Here is a 17674-nt window from a genome sequence, read left to right on the forward strand (position 1 = left end):
ATTCAGAATTATGGTTAATCAAAATCTGCATTGGTATTTCCTCATTTATTTGCCTTTTACCCCATCAAAATTCATCCAGTAGATCCTGGGAAAAACTTACTTTTGTGTTTTAGGGCAATTCTGTGAAAAAATCGAAAAATCTAAAGACGGCGTCGCATCTAAGATCTTACTCTTCAAAAATCAGGCTTCAAATGTTTAAGAAAGTTTAAGAAAAACCCCAAGAAAAATAAAACATTAATAATGTGTAAATCCCAACAGTTTGCCCAAGAGACCCCCCTTAATAATTAATTTTAAAAAATTCCATCAATTTCAGAGAGAAAAAAATAATTTTTAGATAGATTTTTGATGCCTTTTAATGCGATTTTGTGGGAATTCCAAATAGCACTTGCATCAATATTCTTTTTCTCATAATTTAAATGAATTTATCCAACTGCATGAGCTACAAATAATTAGAAATAGAAGAAATATTCAATTAAAGGAACCAATAAAGTGTCATGGCAATCAAGACAATCTGCAATGATATATTAACCATTGGTTTGAGCAGCATTTATGAGACATATATAATTATCTATGTTGTTGTATATCCATCAGCAAAGAGGTTAATGCCAATGCCAACACCCCCCTCATTAACAGCCACACAGTAAAACAAATCGTCACTTGACACAGCAAATGCCGTATGGAGATAAGAATTCTCTTCACTTATTTTTTTTTTTAGCAAATACGTCATTTGCTGGTGCAAGTGACGAAAATTGGATTTTTTATTTTAAAGTTATACAAATATATTTATTAATTAAAAAAGATAAGATATAGACATGCGTAAAATAAATGCAAGGTGTCCTAATAATGCTGCTATCAATATCGACTTGAGTTTGAGTGTGTTACACATTTATCTTGAGAAGGATGCACAATTACATATACCTACATTATTTATGAGAATGTGAACTTTTTTTTTCAATATTTGGTCACGCAATTCTTCTGCCCGAGAGATTTCATGTTCATTTTTTCATCTTGATCATCATTTTCATCAACAACAAAAACCACAAAAATAAACCAACAAAAAATAGCATCAAATTGGCCGGAAATGAAAAAGAAAAAATCGATTAAAAAAAAACAAAATGACACAGGATTTATCATACACATTTTTATTTTTTTCACTTAAAAATTTAGAGTCGTTCTTTTATCGAAAGAAATCCACGAAGGATTTCGCATTATGCAACAAAAATAAATAACAGATTGGAATAAACAAGAGCAAAAAATTAAAAAAATATATATTCTCAAGGATTATGGTACTATTTTTTTTATCATTTTCCATTCTCTTTTGCATTTAAAAAAAATGAGCGAAAAGAAAAAAAATTTCTTTGATAAACTTAAGGTTATTTTTTTTCATCTTTTCTTCTTCATGTTATAAATTCTTCATTTTATTCTTTTAAAAATTGTCAACTCATTTTTTTTCTTCATTTTATTCTTTAAAATTGTATAGTGTTCAGGAATTCCTTTATACCATTTTTTTTTAACTTTTTAAAAAGACAAAATAAGACATTGAAATTCATCACTTAAAAAAATTCATTCTTGTGCCTAAAAAGAGGTTACATACTGGATTGTATTTTTTGTGTGTCTTTTTATTCTTGAGAAAGTTGCAATACACATTCTTATAGATTCCTTAGAATTTACTGAACAAGAAAAAATATTATTAAAAAAAATGTAGAAAATATTTTTTTTTGTTAATTTAAAATGTCTGGAAATGTTTCGTGTTTTAAAGCATTTTTTTCTCAGTTTTTCCTTTTTTTATTATTTGCTGTAGTGTTAGAAATGTACCTATTCCTTTGTTTTTCTCTTTTACTATTCCATTCCTTTTTTTGTTTTCTTTTAATTTTTACTGTCATAAAAATATATTGAGTTACTAAAGCTGAAGATTTTATATAGTCACGTAGAATGTTCCAAAATTAAGGTACAAAATTGGAAAAATAAATCATTTGGAAAATTATTTTGATTCTTATTTAGTTTTATAGCTCTAAATTTGTCAAATTAATTAATTTTCTTTAATGACAAAACAGAAAAAACTTGTATGGATGAAGGAAGAGGTTGAAACGTAAAATCTTCTAAATCGGTATTGGAATTTATACCAATTTAGAAGTTCTTTCGAATTTAACCTCCGCGATAAGCTGACCTATTTACAAAATCTATTTAAAATATTAGACAAAAAGGAGTTTACCCGCACCCTATACAGAAATCCCTTTAATCGAGGAAACAGATTTTCTTTTGAATCTCTTCTTACCCTTCTTACGGATTATTCCTTTTGCGAATAATACAGGTTTTCCCATACAGAAACAAAATAAACTCCTTACAATTCACAAACGTTTCAAATATTTTTTTTTTTTCAAAATATACTTTGTACGTTAATTTTGGAACATTTTCTTTTATTAATTTTTGTGGATAGTATATTCCTTAAAAAATTGTGGGGATGGAGGAGAAAAATTGTAGACAATCTTATGTATCTTAAAAATATTAATAAAATAAAATATATATATTGTAAAATACCGTTCAAAAATTGAGATGAAATGCAGATTCACATTTCAGAAGTTTTTTGTCTCTCTTCGTGCATTTAAATATTATTATTATTATAAGAAATAGTCCTCTCCTCATTCTTGAAATTAGCAAGAAAAAAAATATTGTAATCTACACACTCCACTGTTTATCTTCACTTTCTTCCTTCTTTTTCTCTTTTTTTTTTGCAATGTTATACAGTTACCAACTAAAATGAAAATTAAATCTTTAAAAAAAAAGTTCAAACGGCAATGCTTTCTACTTGTTTTTTTTTTCATTAATTTTTATACTCAATACACTATATTTAATTTAGTATATATACTGTGACACATACCACTGTTAATTTATTAAGTTTTCATTGTAACCTAATAATAGCAATGTATGTTTCTTGTTTTTTTTTATCTCCACGAAAGACTACGATGGTTTTACTTTTCCTCATAATTTATAATACCAAATTTAATGCCTGATTTTCTCATTTTACTTACTGCTTTTTTTATCTATTTGTTTCACTACCACTGATGATTTTTTTTAACACTTCTATTCTCATTTTTTCAATATTATATAAGCTTCATGAAATTAACTTTTTTTTTCTTTTTTTTTTAATAATTGTGTAAGTAATTTATATATTTTTTTTATCTTCGTTATGCCGTAATTTAAAGTAATAATATTAGTTGGTATCCCACATAAGTGGTAACACCAAGTATTTATATTTTTTCTTATCTTATCAGTTATTACAAAGTCTGCAATGTAATGGTTTCTCACCTCAATTCTTTACTTTTTCATTTTTTTCCTTCTTTTTCATTCTTTTTTTTATTATTATTTTAATTTAGAGCTAATATTGTATGTTGATGATGTGTTGCTGATGTTTTTTTTTGTTTAATAATTTAGAAAAAGAGATTTTGTTGGTTTTTTTTTTCATTCTTGCTAACCTCTATATTTTTTGTATTATTTTATTATTATTTTTTTCCATCATAATCCATTACATTAGATTTTTTCTTTTTTTTTATTTTGGATTGTTGTGTTTTTTTTATTAAGATGAAACAATTACACTTTCTCAATGCTTATATAACTAATAAGTTATTTTTTATCTTTTTTTATTATTTTTTAATTATTCTTATAATTAAAATTAATTAGGATTAAAACACCTAAATTACGATACGTCCTGGTCTTCGACGTCCTGAATTTGTTCCTTCTGTTCACCTTCACCTGTTTTTTTTTAATAAAAGAAAAAAAAAAAGTTAATTAATTGTTTAAAAATAGAGAAAAGCGACCTTAATAAAATATTTTCATGACAAGTTTCAACAAGAAATTGATTTAAAACTTTATACATATTTCATGAAAATGAAGTTAAGTCCACTTCATTGAATCTTTCTCGTCAAATTTACTTTCCCATCAGTCAATATTGATTTTCAGAAAATTATTAAATAGAAAACTTATTTAGAATTCTATAAAACTTACCGTCTCCTTGCATATCAGATGTCCAAAGCGTGAGGTTGTCCCTCAGTAATTGCATTATTAGCGTTGAATCTTTGTAGCTCTCTTCGCTGAGGGTATCAAGTTCGGCAATGGCATCATCAAATGCAGCTTTAGCTAGGCGGCAGGCACGGTCGGGTGAGTTGAGAATTTCATAGTAGAATACCTAATAGATTTTGTTGTAGATACACCACAATGCGAGAGACAGAGAGAGAGGGTTGTGAGAACATAAAAACCAAGTATAATGACATAATATAAAATCTATTCAAATCAACTTTGTACTTTGAGAGAAGCTCCACCATGTAGAAAAAGTCAAGCAAAAATTAACCAATGAATGAACACTGCTCGAGTTTATCAACCATTCAGGGAGAAAGAACTTTTAATTCTATTTCTTTTTTTTTTTTTAATTTATATTTTAACAGATTTATTTAGATGATTTAAACTTCAATTTAATTGGACAATGAATTGTAAAGCTTTTTGATAGTTTTTCATTTTAATTTATTTTAATGAGAATCAGACAAATTATTTAGAATTACGACAGATTTTCGATTAGAAATTATTTCAGACCTAATAAATTGTAGGACAGCCCGCCAAATTTAAACCTTTAGCCTATCCTTCAAAAGTATCGATATCCTCTATACAAAATATTGAAATTCCAGTCCAATAACTAATACAAAACCCAATGCATTGAGAAAAAAAATTTTGGGGGTGTTTCTTAATGAAATAAAAGGGGTGGAGACGTAGATTTAGCCCCAACAATGATAGTCTTTGCGTCAATAATAACACTGTTATTGACCTTAGTATTTATTACTGTTCTTTCACTATTTACCATTGAACTAAAGACGGAAGCTTTGATTTCTTTTTAATATTTTTCTTTCCCTCCTTTCCACCCTTTTACAAAAAAAAATCTAAACTCTTTGATTCAAATAAATTCAAAATTCAAAAGAAACTCACCGAGAAATTCAGTGCCAGACCCAATCGAATAGGATGTGTTGGTGGAAGATCTGTCATTGCTATGTCACTGGCTGCCTTGTAGGCCACTAGGGAATTTTCAGCGGCTTCCTTGCGATCACCACCCGTGGCAAATTCAGCCAAATAGCGATGGTAGTCACCCTTCATTTTATAGTAAAACACTTTACCTTCGCCGGTGGTTGCACAGGGAATAAGGTGCTTCTCCAACACATTAAGAATATCCGAACAGATATCACGGAGTTCCTTCTCAACCTGTCCACGATAATTCTTAATCATCTCCAATTTCTCCTCCGCACCCTGAAATAAATTATTTATATTTTTTTTGTCAATAATTTCTCTATTAGGAACACTTTTATTACGAGACGAAAAAAAAACGAAAGAAACATTAATTACATAATAAATGGTTGTAGTGGGTATAATAATACAATTAGTATATAAAATCATATTTCTTCTTACTTTATTCTCCTCCTTTTGCTCAATAGAGGTGATTATGCGCCAAGATGCTCGTCGTGCCCCAATCACATTCTTATAGGCAACAGACAGTAAGTTCCTCTCCTCCACTGTCAGCTCCAAATCCATGGACGCGACCTTCTTCATTGCATCAACCATTTCTAAAGGACACAACAAAAATAAAAAAAAGTGTTGCATTGTTAAAATCATCATTTTATTGCAATAAACAAAACTATTTATGTTATATATTGAAATCATGAATACAGTATTATAGAGATAGATAGCATTATGAGGTGATATAAAAAGTATATACCCAAGTTTAATTAAAATTCCAACCACATAACAGTGTAGAAAATTACATACACCTCTATACGAGCTAGAACTAAACATAACAATTCACCGGACATGACCTCACGGAAATTCAACAAATAAATGTTTTGCGTATTTTGCGAATGCAAATCCATAAAAACGGCTTGACCGATTGCAAAAAAAATTAAAGGTTTTTGAGTTACAAATATGAGATTTTTCTTATTTGATTCTTCGTGAATTCCTATTGGAATCACATTTCAGTCAGTTTTACGTAGTTAATAAATTTCAAGCTTTTTTAGAAATACAATAAGTAAAAACACGTAAATTTTAACTTTTTGTTCAATCAATTTCGTACTCCGGATTAAAGATTTCGAGTTTTTAATAATTAGTTAATTTCTTTATCTATAATCTAGAAGTTTTTCCGTTTATTTATTTTTTAAACAATTTGTTTTAAAATTGAAAAAAAAATAATAATTTTGTTTTCTTTCGTTTTGTTTGGGCTTACGTCTAGCGCTGACTAACTATATTATCAATTCAACAAGGAAAAAAGTAAAAAACTTTATTCTTAGAGTATCTATCTCCGCATAAATTATTTAGAAAATCGCTAACCCAGGATATTGTCGATTTTGTCTTCTATTTTGATTAGGAATATTTTTAATGGTCTTATCGACTAATTAAAAGAAAACTGACTAATTTTTACTAATTTTTCTTTAATTTTTAAGTGTTTTCTTTCACCTTAGCTCTTGTAAACTAAACACGTAAACTTGACTAATCACCGACTTAGCCGATACCGACTTAATTTTTCTCCGATCCTTTGTCAAAATTTTATAAAATTAAAGCAATAATAAAATTATTAATATTTCCTTAATTAAGACCCTATCTTGAGAAAGTTGAGAAATTATCTCAAAGAATTCAAAGTCGAACAAATACCCAAATTCAGGGGAAACAGCAACGAACTAACAAACCACGGTTGTATTGAGTTTTGGAGAATACCTTCATCTCGAATTAGTACACAGTACGTTAGAATATTAACAAAACAAAGCAAAATGCGTTTTATTGCCATTAGCACCTGCCTCTTATAGCTTCTATGCGAAAATTTACAAAAAAAAATGAAGGCATTGTGTTCTGAACAGATGATTTTTGCGTACGCCTACTACGTGTTACGTATTTTCTTACGTGTTTAACGTGAATGACGCTTAGAAATTCAAAGTCGCGGCTCATACCCCTTCCTCCCCACTCCCCCCACACATCAACAGAAAAATTTTCAATGACTTATAGCGTTAATTCGCATTGAAACTGAAAGACAAGTGCGATTGCACGATGCTCAAAAAAAATCTCCGAAACTTCTTGATTACGAAGCAAAAGCACCTGAGAGTTGGAAGAGAAGAAAAGGGAGAGAGATAGAGGCGCGCGGTGATGATGAAAGAGTGGAAATTTTGTGCAATTTTCACAGAATTTCTCACAGCAAAGAGGGGAGGGTGACAAATTCTTTCTTATCCCCTTCCGGAATTCCAGGAGGAGGAGGCATGTTAACAAATGAATGATCGCGTCCGTTGAAATTGCAATTTTTTTTTCTCTCAATTGATTGGGGTCACATCATCTGCTATACGGGGATGAAGCGCCTCCATTATTGCCGCCCGTCTAATCTGACGGCGAGCTCCTGCCTGTGCTTGAAATTTCAACGAGAACGAGACGGTTGAATGGCCCAGGCAGTGGGTGAAGTGAGATAGATGGAGAAAAAAACGCTAGAGCAGTCACCGGATCGATATTTTCCCATTCCTCCTCTGCCAATGTCGCTCAAACTGAGATTTTTTCCCCTCAATTGCCCCGGCCAAAAGGTGCCGGAATCCGCGCCATATGAGAAAACACCCTGCCCCAATGGGAATTCCGGGAATCTAGGTGGCAGAGTGACACTTTTAGAGCCATTTACAATGGAATACCCATCCGGAATATTACGAGGATGACGCATCGATCAAACCCAACTTTGACGCACCGCGCACTCCATTCATTCTTCGTCGCTTCTCCACCATAAAATCACTCATTTCTCCCGCAAAGGTGTATCATGGGGCACCGCTGAGCTATTGCGGGGACTTTGGGTACCCCATATGGGGCAATTGGGGAACATTTTGCAAAAACAGCGGCATCGTCCGGTTTTTTTTTGCCCATATCCACCAAAATGTATCGGGAAGGAGAATTGAGCGGGGGGGAGGATAACACTCTGAATTTTTTCAATGGCATTTTCACAATCATCCACAACTCAATCATCCAGTATAAACACTCACCATCGTAGCGCTCGGCTTGTTCAGCCAATTTCGCTTTATAGACATTGTTTTCACGCTCAGCCATTTTCGATGATTTGAGATTTCTATTTCAAACACAAAATTACACTCAACACTGGCTTTTAAACACAAAATCAATATGGCCGCACCCTGACACTGACAGCCAAGTAGCAAGCGATCCCATTAACACTTGCTTCAAGCATTGCTGTGGATGCGTCCTAGGAGTTTCTCCAAAAAGTCGTTCTTGATGTTCTTGAGAATTTCAAACAGGTGTAAGAAAGTCCTATGAACTTCCTAGGAAGAATTTTGAAATTAGAACTTTTTTTCAAGAATCTTGAAAAAAAAAACAGCCAACTAGGATGGAAATTAATTAATTTTATTTCACGTTTCTGGTTCAATTTTGTCATTATCATTTTCCCCATCAAAAAATTCATTATTCTTCTCCACCATCCTGTCCTCATCAGCCTGACTTATCCTCACATCCGGATCACCTTCATCCTTGACCTTTGCATCCTCAGGTAGGGCATCCTCCGGTATATTGAACATCTGAACACTCGGTGCATGCTGACACATCTTTAAATTATCGTAAACATGCCGGACAATTAGATCCAGGTATTGCTTGCTGTTGGCATTGTCTTGCCGCGTAACAATCTCCGGATGTAGTGTGAAATCAGGTGCAAAGAATTCCAAATAATCATTCATGGGGATGTCATTGGAGATGGTCTCATCGATGAGGAGCGATGTTTCATACGTCCAACACCTGGCTACATTCCTCAAGGTGTACCTGGTGAGTAAATTAAAGAGATTATTTCATTAGAAAAAAATATTTAAAAAATAGAACAAAGAGGAAGAGAACAAAGAGACTTACCCTCCACCACCAACAACTAGTGTCGGCACATTGAGATCCTTGACAAACTTCACGCACTCCCCGTGCCCCTTTGTGCTGAGTGAGAAGCACCCTAGACGATCCCCAGCAAGAGAATCTGCTCCACATTGCAAAACAATTGCTGTTGGCCTATAAAAGTCCATCACATGCGACACAATTGGTTTGAAGATTTGTACGTAGCTCTGGTCATCAATACCCTCCTTCAGTGGTACATTAACGGAATAATAGCGCCCCGATTCAGCTCCAATTTCATACATATCGCCAGTTCCGGGGAAAAAGTAGTTGCCATACTTGTGGAAGGAAACCGTCATGACGCGATCTGTGAGGTAGAAAGCCTCCTGAACACCATCCCCATGGTGCACGTCTATATCGATGTAGAGTACACGCGGATGGTACTTAAGTAGCTCCAGGATACCAATGACGATGTCATTGACATAGCAGAAGCCCGATGCTTCGAACTTCTTGGCATGATGTAGTCCTCCGGACCAATTGATGCAGATATCGCTGAGATTGTAGTTGAGTCGCTGTGCCCCCTCGAGAGAGGCTCCGGTGTACATTGCACAAAACTCAAAGAGCCCATCAAATACAGGACAATCGTCACCCACATTGAAATGCGAAAGGTACTTGGTGTAGCCCTGGATGTTTTGTGGCGTCACCCGCTGCAGGAACTCAATGTACTCTTCACTGTGGAAGCGACACATATCGTGTGCGCTGGCCTTGTAGGGCCGGTACACCTGCATCTTCTTGTGCAGCTGGTAATTCATCACCAGCGAATGGATCACAGACAATCTGTGGGGCTTCATAGGGTGCCCCGGACCGTAGTGGAAGTTCCCCACGTCCGGGTTGTAGAAGTACGAGACCTTTCGCGTCATTTAGCCCAACCTACAGGTCAAAATCTTCATAAAAGTATTTTTTCAGTGTATAAATAAACAAAAGCACAAACACAACACATAATAAACGTCGCGTTGCACTGAAATGATCCGCTTCCGGTTGCATTAAATTTAGCTGTCAGAATTTATTATAGTTCTTGATGAGGGTGTCCCAAAAAGATTGTTTACTGGGATGCGTAGAATAAAAATACGTGCAGCCCATTAACAAATCTTGTTGAAAAAATAAATTCTTGGTTTCTTGTTTGAAATATTTTGGAATTTTTGTTAAAATAATCGCACTCTATTTAAAACTAATTCTAAAGCTGCGCGGCCTACCGCGTGTCCGTTCACTTTGAAATCTCTAAGCGATCTGCCAAGCTAAGCCAAATCCTGCCTATTTTGCTTCCAGCCTATTTTCCATTGCGCCAATTTATTTCTACTTATTGAGACCGTTTTTTAATTACTCTAACAATTATAATCCAATTTTTACGAATTTGGCAAATTATTTTGTTTAAGAGTAAAAAAAATCACTCAAAAAGTATTTTTATGTAAAATTTGTAAAATATTTGATTTTAAATAAAGATTTTAAAAAAGATTTTATAAAAGATTTTAAATAATTCCGTTTCCCCTCGCCATATTTAGTCGACTATAAGGACTATAAGACAACTTTGTTTTTGATTTTCGATTTAATTTTCTTATTTTGTGTGTGAAAATATAGGATTTTTCGTCAATAAATCTCAAAATAATTTATTGACCATTGTTTACAACACTCTTCTGCTGCACCGATCGCGGAATAAAGGCCATCCGGGGGCGCATCTCACCAGGAATAAGTCGTTTGGCAGCACCGAGACTCTCAATTTTGGCTGTCCCCTTGTTGATAGGCCCACGCTGAGGTGGAGCAGAAATGGCAACTCTCAGTACATTCTTGCCCATCTTATACTGATCCACATTGAGGAGGGCTGTACGGGCTGCAGTTACTTCCTTAAATTCCACGTAAGCAATTCCCTTTGGATTACCATTCCTAAATAAAAGAGAATTAACAAATTAGTAAGATCAAAAAAAGCATAATTTGATCAACTTACTTGTGGAAGACAACTCGGATGTCTACAATCTCCCCGTAGGGCTTGAAGATCTCCTCCAAATCCTCCTTTGTCGCCCCACCGCATCCTTTTACAAAAAGCTTTGTTGGTTCCATCTCTTCGGAGTACTTGAAAATCTTTTCTCTCTGTGTTTTCTCCCTGGCACACTCAGAAATGTACATTGGACGCCCATTAATGGGTACTCGATCCAACTGAAGGGCTTCCTTAACTTTTTCCTCTGATTCCAATTCGATGTAACAGAAGCCGCGATTCTTCCCATTTGCACTCTTTACCATGTCGAAATTCACAATGTTCATGTCTGGGAATGCTCCTCTGATCTCCTCCTCCGTAGCACTGTAGTCCAAATTGCTGACAAAGATTGTTACATTGTCTTTTGCGGGATCCCTTTTGGACGATGACGAGGAGGATGTGGGAATTTCTTGATCATTTTCCGGTGGTTTCTCTAGTTTTTCCAATTTCTGCATCTTCTGTGGGGTTGAGTCCTTTGTCGCAGCAGCTCCCTCTCGAGACTTCCTCTTGAGATTTTTTGGATTCTTCACGTCTCTCTTGAATGAATTTTTCTTCTCCATGGAGGCAGCCTTTCGATTTTCCTGTTCCACCTGCTTTCTGTAATTCTCAAGGATTTCCTCACAAAGCGTCTGGCAATACTGGAGATTCTCACGAGATCCGTGTATTCTCTCAAATCTCACCCATGCTGCAGCAAGAATTTCCGGATCTGTAAGTTCGGGCATTTTGATGGCTTTCTTGAAGAGCTTCCGGGCTCCTGCGGGATTCTTTTGTCCCTCCTGATGGATGAATTCAAGCCATGTCACAGATCTCATTGAATTCTCCCCAAAAGACATTACATCATTCCACAGAGCCTTCCCTTTTGCAGCATCTCCCAGATCGGTGTACTCAAGTGTACCCCAGAGCTTGAGGATCTCTCCATTTTGATCGGCAAGATTCCCCCATTGCTTACTGAGGGATTCCCAGGCATTCTCAAAATTCCTCCTTAACACATCTCGACCCTCTTCCGTTTGCAAATCTGCATGACGCCGTAGAATCGTCAAATATTCTATCCAGAGATTTGTGATGGGATCTGGAGATGAAAAATCAGCCCGTAGAGCGGATTCCATAACACTGAGGAGGGATGTTGCGGAGAAATTGTCATTTTCCAGCAGTTCCATTTTCAGCGAGTACAGCTTCTCACTGGGCTTGCCAAAAACAAGTGCGCGATTGACAATATCCAGGGGATTTTGATTGAAGAACCATCCGGATGAATCATCAACATCTACCTGAACGCCTTGGCGGAAGCGAACGTAGGCGATCCAGCACCCAGGTGTGGCAGAGCACTCCCCAACCATTCGTTCGTAGATAAATTGAATCCATTTCCGGGGAAATACAAAAGTTTCCGGAGCTTCCAAGTACTTCCGGAACAAGTGTGGCTTTTCCTGATTTGACGATGAGACAATATCGCTTTCGTACTGAAGGATTGATTCAAGTTTCTCATTTGCTCCTTTGTGTATCTCAGCGATTTCATCCCAATCGACTTTGCAATCATGTGGAGATTCCCGACAGAGCTCCTGAAAATCCCGCAATGTCTGATCACTGTCAATGTGTGGAATGGACAGAGCTGTTCGGTAGACTTTTACAATTTTCAAGTATTGCTCCTCACTATCCGGGGGATCTTCCATGAAGAAATCCTTCCAGAAGCTCAAGTACTTTGCCGTAGCTGTAAAATCATACAGGTAGACGTCCAAAATTTGTCCCCAAATCTCTTCCTTGTGCGCCGAATAGGGAGCAAAGTGAATGAATTTGTAGACAACAATTGAGGAATATTTTTGAGATAGAGCCTCCCGGAATATGTCATAAATACTCTCGAGTATTGTATCGTCCTTTGTTGTCTCCCACTCCCAGAGTTCTCGATAGAGCCACACCAGGAGCTTCATCTCTTCGTAGCCGAAATTTTTCATAGCCGTTCGACAGCACTTCCTGATCATTTCCAAGTTATCCATGTAGAATGCCAAGTCCATGAGGCAAGAGTAGTCTTTCTTCTCCCATACAATGTGCTCCTCTGGGTTTTTGGCCTCCATAAACATCCCCATTAGCTGTGAATATTTCTCAATATCCTCCTGGCTCATGTAGGTCAAATCAGGATGATAGCGTCCATCGGCTGTACTGTAAATAGTTACGTGGTTAATGATGAACAGAAGAATGCAGAAAAGGCAGCGAAAACTCACCAGGAGAAGGAGTTGGGATCAAACCATTGATTGGACTCATTGTCCCCATCTTCCGAAGAGGAAGAACTCTGAAACAAGCAAAAGTTTCTTATTAGAAGGGAGTTCTTTATGAAATCAAGAAGAGGATTTACCATGTCCACATCTTTTGAGTCTTCCATCTCTGCTTTTCCAGACTGCAAAGCCGATATTTATTAATTTTTGACACAACCAAAACACAAAAACGTAACCAAGAAATAACCAAAAATCCGACAACAACGCATCACATTGAAGTTTTCAGTAGCGGTGAACAAATTCGTTGGTCAATTCAGCCAAATTCATATCCTGTTGAAAAATTTTCAAAGTTGTATTTTAAAAATATATAAAAATATAAATTATTGAATAATAAAAGATTTTAAGTCTTAAAATAAATTGTTTAATTTTTTTTACGATTTTTTAGTTTTAAGAAATTGGATCAAGATCGCAAGATCCAACTTCAGAGATCAACTTATTGTAAGGTGCAAAAACTTCAGCATAGTATTGTATACAACATAATTTTTATGCGCGATTTTCTTATTACATATTTTGTTGATAAAGAAATGAAGGTGTCCGGCTTAAGAGAGCGCATGACGATTAAGTACAATAATCCAAATCCACTCTTCAAGAAATGGCTCCAAGAATGGTTGAAGCACTCCGAGGAAAATAATCTTGGAAACAGATCTGCTTTATCAAAAGCCCTGGAGTCTCTCGAGAAGTATCCTCTGCCAATTCAATCAGCCCGGGAATGCATTATCCTTGAAGGATTTGGTCCAACTATTTGTGAAATGCTGGAGAAGAAACTCATCAAGCACAGGAATGACCAAGAAGGTACTAATCAACATTTAACAGCTGCAGGATCAGCAGTGGAAGCTGAAAAACCTCAAAAGTTCAAAAGGAATCCTTCACATAAATCTCCCAAAAAGAAAAGGACAAGAAAGGAGCCGTGTCCTGCAGTAATTCCTGATGCCAAGAAGAAAGAGACCGAGGAGCCACTTGTGGCAATAATGTCTGCTAATATGTTCCAAATCATTTTATTGGTTGATACTCAAGAGACTAAAGGGTGAGTTTTGCAAAGAATCTTGTTCCTAAGCAGAAGATCTAAAATATTTTTCTTTAATTTTTAGGAAAACAAAAAAAACAGTCGATGCTACATTGAAAGAACTCGATAGCTTCAGAGAAACTTATGAAGTGAGGCACCTCAGTGTTGGTGACTTTGCCTGGATTGCTCGTGATGCGTCTGGGAGTGAGCTCGTTTTGCCGTACATTGTGGAGCGAAAGAGGGTGGATGATTTGGGGAGTAGCATTAGAGATGCGAGATTCCACGAGCAAAAATTTCGATTGATGCAGAGCGGAATTCCGAATGTGATTTACATGGTTGAGATGTACGAATCGCGACATTTGGGACTTCCATTCAAGACCATCATGCAGGCTGCCATGAATACCAACGTCCACAATGGGTTCACTGTTAAAATCACCGATAATCACCATGGGAGTATGCTCTACTTGAGTGTCTTGACAAAGATGCTGAGGAGGGTGTTTGCGGTAAGCTATCTTGGTTGACTCTTTATGTTTCTTTGTATAATTATTGGATTTTTTTTTCTCTTTAATTTGCAGGAAAAAATCTTAGTTGAGTGTCCAAAGGCAAACCTTAAAGAATTCAATCTCTCTGATGAATTTGTCTCATTGATGAATTTTGCTGAATTCAACACACTCTCCTCGAAGACACGAGATATGAAAGTTCGCGATTTCTTTGCTTTGCAATTAATTCAGCTATCAGGACTTTCGGTGGATAAAGCCCTGGCCATTGTACGCATATACGGCACACCAAAACTCCTCCTGAATGCATACAGAGATTGCAGGAATCAGGATGCAGCTAAAAATCTCCTGGCAAATATCAAATATGGAAAAGCAAACAGACAAATTGGACAGAAATTGAGCGAGAACATTTATGAGTTTTATCACAACATTCGTCCCAGCTAAGACCCTTACTGATTGGGCCACAGAGTCTTCTCTAGCCAATCAATGTAGTGTGAGATACGTGTGTAAACTCCAGGTTGACCAGCTGTACCACATCCCTTGCCGAATGATGTCACACCAATCACATTGTACATGCAGTAGACATCATTATTGAAGATCTGCAGAGGACCTCCTGAGTCACCCTGAAATTGAGCCCAAAGTATGTATTTGTATTATTTTTTTAAAATTGATTAGAAATCTTAAAAGTTTTTTTACTTCACAAGTATCCTTCTCTTCGTCATGAGATCCAGCACAAAGTTGTGACTCATCTAAGATTCCCTGACTTAATTTCCGGTTAATATTGTACTCAAAAGATTTATTGCATTCGCGGTATGAGAAGAGTTCCAGGGTAACCTTGAGGAGATTACTGCTGGTATCTCCTAGAAAATAATATCATTTTTTGTTTTTAAGAAAAACCCAATTATGATAAAAAGGAGTTTATTTACTTCTATATGGGAAAACCCCTCATTAAAATAAGAATTTCGCGATATGCGTAATCTTTTGGAGACATATCAAAATTGAATAAGAAATCGGAATTCCCAATTTCCAACTGGGAAAAATACACAAAGTTTGACAAAAAATGCAGACAGTGACGTCATTGCCTACATTTTTTCTATATTTTCTTCGCTGATTCCTGAATCTTTTTCAATTCTCGACAAAATTACGCGTTTTCCCGATTTTTCTCGAATGAAGGGTTTTCTCATACAGAAATGAATAAACTCCTATTGATTAATTTTTCTTACCTGCCCACTCAACTCTTCCCCATCCCGTTGCAATTGCTTTTTGGGTTTTTGAATCAAATTCCGTATAAAGGCACGCTGGCCTGGCGTATGGACTGAGGGTAATTCGACGTTCCAACTCTAGTAGAGCTAAGTCGTTGTACTGAGTTTTCCGGGTGTATTCTGGAAAGGGGACGTGTCTCTTGATTCTTATATTTTCCGGACGTGCTTCATCGTCATCTGATTCGTAATTTAAATCTCCCACGCGTACCCATGTGGCTGATCCACTAGAATATAAAATATTTAATGAGAAAAGATTTATATATCCATATTGGATATCTTGGAAAAGAGAAGAAATCATTACAATTCCTGAGAAACGAGACAATGTCCAGCTGTTAGAATGTGATTTTCACTGATGATCGTTCCTCCGCATTTCCACACACCTGGATTATTGCCATATCCCACCAGGGTCATGTGAGGAAATTCACGTGATCCAGCCAAAGTTCCTCCAACAATGAGAGGAACCACATTAAAGCCACATCTGTCCACTTTACGGATCACATTGGGTTCACCCGGAACTGTTATGGGCAATGTTACATTTTCATATGCATATTTTGCATATTCTCTGCATTCTGCAAAAGGCAAAAGTTTCTTTTTTAAAAATAATCTTCAATTTAGAATATTTGGGCATTTAAACAAACTTCTTAGGGCAACTCTTTCATTTCGATTTGAAGAGAATCTATCGTCAACTGGCATAGGTTTGTCATCTACGGCTTGTCCTGGAGGGTATGGGCAACAGATTATCTGAAATAACCCCTGGAATCCACAACCCCATGGTCGAATATTTTTCTGAAGATCAGCAATAGCCGAAGGGCATTCAGTTATGAGTTTTGCTTCACCACGTGCATTTGTCGTTCCATGTACACATTTATCTCCTGAAATTGTACAACATTTTGTAGGTATTATTTATTCTAAATGAAGAATAAGGAAGAATTTTTTTTAAAGGATCTAACAAAAATTCACCAAAAGATAAAAGAACAAAAAAAGAAACCGAATTTCTTAATTTAAATCTTTCTTTTTACCATGATCTTCAAAACCTTTTAAATATTTATCTAAAACAGCGAGAACTACTCTACGTAAATCTTTGTCTTTTCGATTTCTTTTAGCTGTGATTCTTCTTTGCATTATGGAAAGATTTAAATAAATATTTTATTTCAAGTCGGAGACATGACAAATATTTTTTTCTTCACATTAGTCTCTCTCTCTCTGACAACTCATTAAGATCGCGTTTTTGTCCCCAACAGAATCGCAGACATATCACATTGAAGTTCATTGTTTTAGATGGCACGCGTATCTTCTGAAAGCATTCGCCGCATATTATTAATGTTTTGTTTCACTCTCTTTTCTCTATTATATACCGCCTATATCGCTTGAGTTTTTGACCTTTAACATCTAATGAATTCATGATGTCACAAGGGGATTATGTATTGAAAAAAAAGAAACGATGTACACTCATGATATTTTGGCACACGATTTAATTTTATTTAACACGAACTCACCAATTGAGCAGTCATTGTTACACAAAACACCTGAACAACAAAAAAGGCTAATCAAGAGTAAAGCACATTTAAAGTTTTCACGGAAAAACATTCTTTTTTAATAAATTTATGAATAATTTTATTTTATATCATATATAATAAAGAAAAATGTAAAAGTAAATCTCCAACAAATAAATAAAAACAAATTTTAAGTAGGTATATAGCGCGATCTTCACCGATGGAATGTTGAAAGCTAACTGAATGTCACTGTTGAAGTTGCTATTT

The 17674-nt window shown here is 35.5% G+C and overlaps 5 protein-coding genes across 6 annotated transcripts; 1 reads left to right on the forward strand and 4 right to left on the reverse strand.

The window, feature by feature from the left end:
• Nucleotides 1–1121: 1121 nt before the first annotated feature.
• LOC129787637 (14-3-3 protein epsilon) lies at nucleotides 1122–8214 on the reverse strand. The gene is made up of 5 exons (XM_055823363.1): nucleotides 8031–8214; nucleotides 5446–5600; nucleotides 4972–5286; nucleotides 4003–4183; nucleotides 1122–3750 (listed from the first exon to the last, which is right to left on the reverse strand). Exons 1-5 carry the CDS (start codon nucleotides 8092–8094, stop codon nucleotides 3695–3697), a joined length of 771 nt encoding a protein of 256 aa, XP_055679338.1. The 5' UTR covers nucleotides 8095–8214; the 3' UTR covers nucleotides 1122–3694.
• A 168-nt stretch (nucleotides 8215–8382) lies between these two features.
• Nucleotides 8383–10043, reverse strand: LOC129787591 (histone deacetylase 3). Its single transcript, XM_055823306.1, has 2 exons — nucleotides 8896–10043; nucleotides 8383–8811 (listed from the first exon to the last, which is right to left on the reverse strand). The coding sequence occupies exons 1-2, from the start codon at nucleotides 9783–9785 to the stop codon at nucleotides 8409–8411; spliced, it is 1293 nt and encodes a 430-aa protein (XP_055679281.1). The 5' UTR covers nucleotides 9786–10043; the 3' UTR covers nucleotides 8383–8408.
• A 406-nt stretch (nucleotides 10044–10449) lies between these two features.
• LOC129787532 (squamous cell carcinoma antigen recognized by T-cells 3) lies at nucleotides 10450–13375 on the reverse strand. Its single transcript, XM_055823231.1, has 4 exons — nucleotides 13233–13375; nucleotides 13102–13169; nucleotides 10865–13039; nucleotides 10450–10803 (listed from the first exon to the last, which is right to left on the reverse strand). The coding sequence occupies exons 1-4, from the start codon at nucleotides 13257–13259 to the stop codon at nucleotides 10530–10532; spliced, it is 2544 nt and encodes an 847-aa protein (XP_055679206.1). The 5' UTR covers nucleotides 13260–13375; the 3' UTR covers nucleotides 10450–10529.
• A 198-nt stretch (nucleotides 13376–13573) lies between these two features.
• LOC129787587 (crossover junction endonuclease MUS81) lies at nucleotides 13574–15338 on the forward strand. 2 transcript variants are annotated; one of them, XM_055823301.1, is made up of 4 exons: nucleotides 13574–13595; nucleotides 13675–14176; nucleotides 14241–14658; nucleotides 14731–15338. In XM_055823301.1, the coding sequence occupies exons 2-4, from the start codon at nucleotides 13677–13679 to the stop codon at nucleotides 15094–15096; spliced, it is 1284 nt and encodes a 427-aa protein (XP_055679276.1). In that variant the 5' UTR covers nucleotides 13574–13595; nucleotides 13675–13676; the 3' UTR covers nucleotides 15097–15338. The 2 variants fall into 2 exon arrangements, with proteins under 2 accessions (XP_055679276.1, XP_055679275.1); XM_055823300.1 differs by lacking the exon at nucleotides 13574–13595 and having other exon boundaries at nucleotides 13599–14176.
• On the reverse strand, nucleotides 15049–17648 carry LOC129787602 (venom protease-like). Its single transcript, XM_055823320.1, has 6 exons — nucleotides 17411–17648; nucleotides 16553–16786; nucleotides 16216–16483; nucleotides 15876–16138; nucleotides 15349–15512; nucleotides 15049–15275 (listed from the first exon to the last, which is right to left on the reverse strand). Exons 1-6 carry the CDS (start codon nucleotides 17499–17501, stop codon nucleotides 15102–15104), a joined length of 1194 nt encoding a protein of 397 aa, XP_055679295.1. The 5' UTR covers nucleotides 17502–17648; the 3' UTR covers nucleotides 15049–15101.
• Between the last annotated feature and the right edge of the window lie 26 nt (nucleotides 17649–17674).

Source organism: Lutzomyia longipalpis, chromosome 1 (genome assembly GCF_024334085.1).
Source record: "Lutzomyia longipalpis isolate SR_M1_2022 chromosome 1, ASM2433408v1".
NCBI lineage: Eukaryota > Metazoa > Arthropoda > Insecta > Diptera > Psychodidae > Lutzomyia > Lutzomyia longipalpis.

What these genes read in the sequence shown, in the direction of transcription:
- LOC129787532 (XM_055823231.1), bottom strand. Translation starts at nt 13,259, where the DNA reads ATGGAAGACTCAAAAGATGTGGACATG. An exon ending in GATCCCAACTCCTTCTCCTG is followed by an intron (nt 13,040 to 13,101) that starts GTGAGTTTTCGC and finishes AACTATTTACAG; the next exon opens with TACAGCCGATGGACGCTATC. An exon ending in ATCCGAGTTGTCTTCCACAA is followed by an intron (nt 10,804 to 10,864) that starts GTAAGTTGATCA and finishes TCTTTTATTTAG; the next exon opens with GAATGGTAATCCAAAGGGAA.
- LOC129787602 (XM_055823320.1), bottom strand. Translation starts at nt 17,501, where the DNA reads ATGTTTTTCCGTGAAAACTTTAAATGTGCTTTACTCTTGATTAGCCTT. An exon ending in TGAAAGAGTTGCCCTAAGAA is followed by an intron (nt 16,484 to 16,552) that starts GTTTGTTTAAAT and finishes TGCCTTTTGCAG; the next exon opens with AATGCAGAGAATATGCAAAA. An exon ending in AAGAGAAGGATACTTGTGAA is followed by an intron (nt 15,276 to 15,348) that starts GTAAAAAAACTT and finishes GCTCAATTTCAG; the next exon opens with GGTGACTCAGGAGGTCCTCT.
- LOC129787587 (XM_055823300.1), top strand. Translation starts at nt 13,638, where the DNA reads ATGCGCGATTTTCTTATTACATATTTTGTTGATAAAGAAATGAAGGTG. An exon ending in GATACTCAAGAGACTAAAGG is followed by an intron (nt 14,177 to 14,240) that starts GTGAGTTTTGCA and finishes TTTAATTTTTAG; the next exon opens with GAAAACAAAAAAAACAGTCG. An exon ending in TGCTGAGGAGGGTGTTTGCG is followed by an intron (nt 14,659 to 14,730) that starts GTAAGCTATCTT and finishes TTTAATTTGCAG; the next exon opens with GAAAAAATCTTAGTTGAGTG.
- LOC129787591 (XM_055823306.1), bottom strand. Translation starts at nt 9,785, where the DNA reads ATGACGCGAAAGGTCTCGTACTTCTACAACCCGGACGTGGGGAACTTC. An exon ending in CTAGTTGTTGGTGGTGGAGG is followed by an intron (nt 8,812 to 8,895) that starts GTAAGTCTCTTT and finishes TTTACTCACCAG; the next exon opens with GTACACCTTGAGGAATGTAG.
- LOC129787637 (XM_055823363.1), bottom strand. Translation starts at nt 8,094, where the DNA reads ATGGCTGAGCGTGAAAACAATGTCTATAAAGCGAAATTGGCTGAACAA. An exon ending in AGCAAAAGGAGGAGAATAAA is followed by an intron (nt 5,287 to 5,445) that starts GTAAGAAGAAAT and finishes AATTTATTTCAG; the next exon opens with GGTGCGGAGGAGAAATTGGA. An exon ending in GTCTGGCACTGAATTTCTCG is followed by an intron (nt 4,184 to 4,971) that starts GTGAGTTTCTTT and finishes AAAATCTATTAG; the next exon opens with GTATTCTACTATGAAATTCT.